Below are 6,000 nucleotides of genomic sequence, written 5' to 3' on the forward strand. Positions count from 1 at the left end.
TAATAAAATTTTATACTTTTGAATAAAATATTCTCTCAAAAAAGTGATGAGCAAATTAGGAAACTTAAATTGAAATCAATACATCAAGTTGAAAAAATAAATATTTTTACCTACTGAAACTCCTTTATTTGAGATTTGTAATTTTACCTGCTTTACTTTTTTTGAATATATTCATTTAAAGAAAACATGGAATATTGAATCTTTTGTTTCCAACCATGTATTCTTGTAATTTACTACCATCCCGATAATTCTAATATCTAGTTTTTGAGAGCAAAATTATCCTTACTTTTTTCTTCATATTTATAAGAAGTGAAACTCAAATTACTAAAATCACTTGAGTTTTAGCCCTCTAATCAATATAAAAGAACAATTTAAAATAATTCTTACTTTTCTATCTATGTACTTTTAAAGAAAATTGTAGTAAAAACAAATGTACTTTAAGAATTTTTTGATGAAGTTTTTATTCTTTTCCAGATTTATAGGCTTAGGTTAGATCTGGAAGAAGAAAGACAAAAAGCCTATAAAATGGATCAATTGTCTTTGATGAGAACTGGAGCAAATGGTCCAGAAATGAAACTCATGGAAGTGCAAAGTATGATTCATTGAAGTATTTATAGAACTTCTTCTTCAAGTTGTGAATGCTGTTTTGTTGTAAAATAATTAAGTAAAATGTTTTATGAATGTTGTTAAGCTTTGAGATTAGCTAATTAAGCTTTTTTAATGTATTTTTTTCTAGGTGACCTAGCTAAAATTTATTTCTCTTTCGAAAAGAAATGAATGTTAGTTTTAACTTTTCTTTGTAGTCTTATTAAAGTTATTTTATGTTTTAAAATTACAAATTTAATACTATTAAAACAAAATAACTGCAAAACTGTGAATTATTTAAATAATTTTCTTGCTGTGTTTATGTTGTGAATGTTGTTTTGTCAGAAAATAGCTAAGTAAGATGTTCTATGAATGTTGCTTAGCTTAGAGGTTAGCTAACTAAGCTTTCTGTAATGTACTTTTTTATAGGTTTTCTATCTAAAATTGTATTTCTCTTTCAAAAAAAAAGAATTAATTTTAGATTTAACTTTTCTTTGTAGTCTTGTTAAAGTTATTTTATATTTTCAAATTTAATATTATTAAAACAAAATAATTTTAAATTGTGAATTATTTAAGTAATTTTCTTAATATAAATTGAATTCTCTTGCTCTTTTAACAGTGAGAGCATATAGATCTGGTAATTCGTTGCATATATTATGTTAATAATAATGCAACATAATGCAATGTTAATTTCCATTAATATAAATGCTAATGAAAATTAACATTGCTAAATTTGTTTATTGTAGGTTTAGTGTATTTTTAAAAATTGAAAATAATAATATTTACTTTTTGTTACTCCTATTGAACAAATGTAGAAGAAAAGATAAATCATTTAACAAATTTCAACAAACTTTTTATGGTTATTTCATATTAGTATTAGTCCTAATGCACTTTGTATTACAGATCTTGAATTTTGTCGATGGAGCATTGTCTATTGTGAAAATGTGAAATTTCTAAGAATTGTCTTAGAAACTTATGAAGCTGTTTTAATAAAGTTTTCTTTCAATAGAAGGAAAGAAGCCCTTGTATATGTGAATTAATTTTAATCCAATGACATTTTCAGCATTTATTTTAAACCTTGCTCTTCAAATAAAATTTTTAAAAATAAATGTCTTCTTATAAAATGTTTTTTTTTTAAATTAAATCCATGCATTATTAGTATTTTATTTATTTTTATGGACTGTGTAAAAAAAGCACATTCATAACTTTTTTATAAAATTATGCCAGCCGTTTGCATTTTTACTATAGGTTGAAAATTGTCAACAAAATTCAAGCTGGATTATGTTGAATCTCCTAAATTAGTTTAGATAATCAAAACACACTATTATTATTTTAATATCATTTTATATTAATGTTTAGTCTTACATATTTAGTCATGTTTGATTTCTTGTAGGAGAGGCAAATAAGCAAGTTAATGATTACAAATATAGATTAAAGAAAGCTGAACAAGAAATTACTACACTTCAGGGAACTGTAAGTCATATATTTTCAGATGAATAATCATTTCTGCTAACAAAAAGATATTTACAATGTTTATTCCTTCTCTCTTTTTAGGTATCTAGATTGGACAACCACATGAATAGGTACAAAGCTCAAGCAGAAAGCTATGAAACTGTTGAAGATGAATTAAAAGCAGAAAAGAGAAAGTTACAGAGAGAGGTAATAATGTTATTGTTTAAATGTAACACATTTATGTACTTCGGGCAAAACTATGCTAACTTGACTCAATTGTGCATTTTGAGAAAAAGATTTGTTGTCAAGCTAACCCTGGGAAGTTTTTGTGGTTTTCCTCTCCATGTAATGCAAATGCAGGTTAGTTCCATCAAAAAGCCCTCCACTAAGGCAAAGTCCTCCTAATACTTGATCCATGCGTTGCCTTGTCTTCTGGATTGGGTTCAAAATTACAAGTCTACTGAGTTGGACATTGGTAGTCGCAAACTCAAAATTGGATTGGTTGTTCAAGGACGATTATAAAATAATTTATTTAAAATTAGCTTAAATCTCAGAGGTCATTTTAACAATTTTATAGTCGTTTTGCCTAATCACTCACCAATCTTTGAATTTTGAAGCAAATTAAAGTGTTTATTTAATTTTTCTTCACTGTTTAAAATCTCAAACAAAATTTTTAAATTAGTTTTAAGGTTAGATTTTTACTCGGTTTTTTAGTGTATTCTGTATTTAGACTGTTTACTTAGATCTGTGTTAGAGTATTTATTTGTTATAGTCTGAATATTATGAAATGCTTTTACGTGTTTTCAGGTTTCATCGAAACTCTTAATATGAATACTTTACACACCACTTAATAAGTCTCTGGTCTGGCACATAAATGACACCACTGCCAATTGAAACCATATGATTTCTGGATCTTAGCAACTTTCAAACGATAATTGTCAAAAATTTCATAATATTCAGATTATTAGTTTAGAGGTTGCAAGTGATTATAGTAACCCTAGTCTTGTAATTTTTAAAACAATTCATAAAAAGGGATATTGTGTATTGATTAAGCACTGTCTTTTTAAAGGGAAAAATACTGTTGAAGTATAACATTGGCTTGATGTGGGTTATGGAGACTCTGCACCAGATAAATCAACTATTATTGACTGTTAGACTTGAATTTAAATGCAGTCATAAAGACACTTATGATGCTGAAAGATCTGGTCATTCAAACTCATTGTCCCTGAAAACATCAAAAAAGTTCATGAAAGGGCTTTGAATGACAGGTATCAGAAGTTAGTGTGTCTACAATTTCACATGAAAATTTGACGATACGCAAGTAATCGAAATGAGTGCCACGTTTACTCACACCAGATTAAAAATAACAGTGTATCAACGATTCAAAAAGCAATTGGAGTTGTTAAAGCTAGATATGAAGAATTTCTTGCATTGGTATATGATAATAGATGAAACATGAATCTACTACTATACTCCTGAATTAAAAAGATCTTCAGCTTATTGGACAGCAGTCAATAAAAATTGTCCAAAGCAATCAAAGACTCAAAAATCATTTGACAAGGTTATGGCTTCCCAATTTTGGGACACCCACTATATTTTGCTGATTGGCTATCTGGAATAAGATAAAACTATACATAGCCAATATTACATGGCATTATTCAATTGTCAAAATTAGGAAATCAAGAAAAAACGACCTCACATGCAAAGAAAATAGTTCTGTTTCATCAAGACCACGCCCCTTGTCACGTGTAGATTAAAATGATGGTTAAATTTAATGAATTACTTCCCGCCCTCCATACTCTCCAGTTCTGTCCTCAAGCGACTACTGGCTCTTTGCAGACCTTAAAAAGATACTCCTGGTTAATTTTGTTATTCCTGAAATTAAGGCCTATTTTGAGAGCAAAAATAATTGTTCTATAAAAAAAGGCGCAGAAAAGTTAGAGGAGCAATGGATTGAATGCATCACTCTTAAAGGGGAGTATATTGATGCATAAAATCAAATTTCTAAAACAAATCTTGACTAAACTGGGATTTATTGAGTGATGTGTTATGTAGCTTTTTAAGTTTTAACTGATACATAAATTACATTATTTTCCTTTTTTTACCTACTTCTTTAATTTGAGAAATTTTAAACATTAATTTTTTTTCTATTTTTTACATATTGGAATTTAAAAATTATATGTTTCATCATGAGTATTGTATATTCACCATAATCAGGGCTTTTTACTTATTTATTTTCAGTGTATATGATAGTTTTCCTTTTGAAAAATAATAAATAAAATAGTTTTCAGTTCAGATTTAATTTTAATTTCTTTATATTTATATATTTTTCAAATATAGTATCAAATTATATATATATATATCTTACATTTCTTTATATTTTATATATTTTTTACAGTTTCGAGATGCTCAAGCAAGAATTGAAGAATTAGAAACAGCAAATATTCATTTACAAAAACGCATAGACAAATTAAAAACTGTGAAAAGTATTCTTGCAAAATCTTGAGTGATATCAATACTATAAATCTCATTTTTATTTAATAGTGCCAATAAAACTACCTTCTTTTTATGTATGTTTAAACCTCGTATGGTATTGATGTTCATGAATTTGTTACACTATTTGAATTTTAAAAACTTGTTATTTACCCTGAAATTTGATCTATTTTAATTTAGACTTGTTAACTATATGATATCTTTAGTTTCAGATTACTAACTGTTAAATTTAAATTAACCTTATATTCGCATTTATCATTTTTTAAAAATTCATGTTCGTATTGTATTTAAATGAAGATTTTGTTTAATAGGTGAGAAAATTAAGCTGTATTTTCTATTGAAAAGTAACATCAGTGAATTTATAATGATTGACAATCAACTTTTTTTCTAATTTTAATACCTTTCTTCTGTTTATATTTTGAAATCTTTTTCAAATGAAAATAAATCAGCTGGTTCTAAACTTACTAATCAATTTTTATTAGCTCTAAAACTTATCTTTAAAAAAAGTTAAGTTATTAGTAAAATTATACTTTCTTAAATATACTTTTACAATATGTGATAGACCATATAAGTGGTCACCTTAGTTTTTTTAATTAAATTGTTTGCTCAAAAGGAAATTGATCAGTTACTTCTCCCCTATTTAGATTTCTAATGTGTATCAATAATTTTATTGCAATCACTGCAAATAGTTCAATTTATCTTGTAATCAAAAAGTCATCTTAAAAGATAAGATGGTTTTGCCAAATTAATATATAAATTATGGGTTAATCAAAATAATTATATTATAACATATATGTGGTGCTCTCTAATTTCTATTGCTCTGTGTGACATATAATTCATTTTTGTGCTTTTTATATTACTAACGATTCTAGTCATTAGTTTAAAAAAATTTAATATTGTCTATTTGTTTATGTTTATTGTGATGTTTAAAGACTTATACAATGATATGCTTTATGTTATAAAAAAATAATAAATTTAGTGACAATTAGGCTGATATTTCATGCTTTGGTTAAAAATAAGTATTACATTTATTAAGAATTTGGTTTTTAAAGCGATGAATAAATTTTAGTTTTAATAATTATATGCCTGATTCATTTAAAAAAAAAAATTTAACTTACTTAAAAAAAATCATAGATAATGTTTTTGGAGCAAATGAATCTAAAAATTGTGTATACATATATATTTATATAGATATAATATTTTTCATCTATATATATATGTATATTTGAAGTAAATAGGCTAGAATTTCTACTACTAAAAATATTAAGTAGAATTAATTATCGTGAACTGCGTTCCTTATATATTTTTTTGCCAGTAGTCCTCTGGGGTACTGTCCGTGCTAAAACTAAAGTTTTGCATTGAATATTAATCGAAATATTTAAAAATGTTCCCATTATTACATTATAAACAACTGTTACATAAATAAAATTTAAAAGTTTATTTTGTAATGTGTAGTATAATTAGTGTCGA

At 25.9% G+C, this 6,000-nt stretch overlaps 1 protein-coding gene across 7 annotated transcripts in view; it reads left to right on the forward strand.

The window, feature by feature from the left end:
* LOC107449120 (leucine-rich repeat flightless-interacting protein 2) overlaps nt 1-5,524 on the forward strand; it is a 63,576-nt gene extending 58,052 nt beyond the window's left edge. For all 7 annotated transcript variants that reach the window (XM_043055427.2, XM_043055441.2, XM_043055431.2 and 4 more), the window contains 4 exons: nt 475-592; nt 1,979-2,058; nt 2,140-2,244; nt 4,436-5,524. In XM_043055427.2, coding sequence (XP_042911361.1) covers nt 475-592; nt 1,979-2,058; nt 2,140-2,244; nt 4,436-4,543 — 411 coding nt within the window. In that variant the 3' untranslated portion in view covers nt 4,544-5,524. The remainder of the gene's footprint in view (nt 1-474; nt 593-1,978; nt 2,059-2,139; nt 2,245-4,435) is intronic.
* The last annotated feature ends 476 nt before the right edge of the window (nt 5,525-6,000 follow it).

Source organism: Parasteatoda tepidariorum, chromosome 5 (genome assembly GCF_043381705.1).
Source record: "Parasteatoda tepidariorum isolate YZ-2023 chromosome 5, CAS_Ptep_4.0, whole genome shotgun sequence".
Lineage (NCBI taxonomy): Eukaryota > Metazoa > Arthropoda > Arachnida > Araneae > Theridiidae > Parasteatoda > Parasteatoda tepidariorum.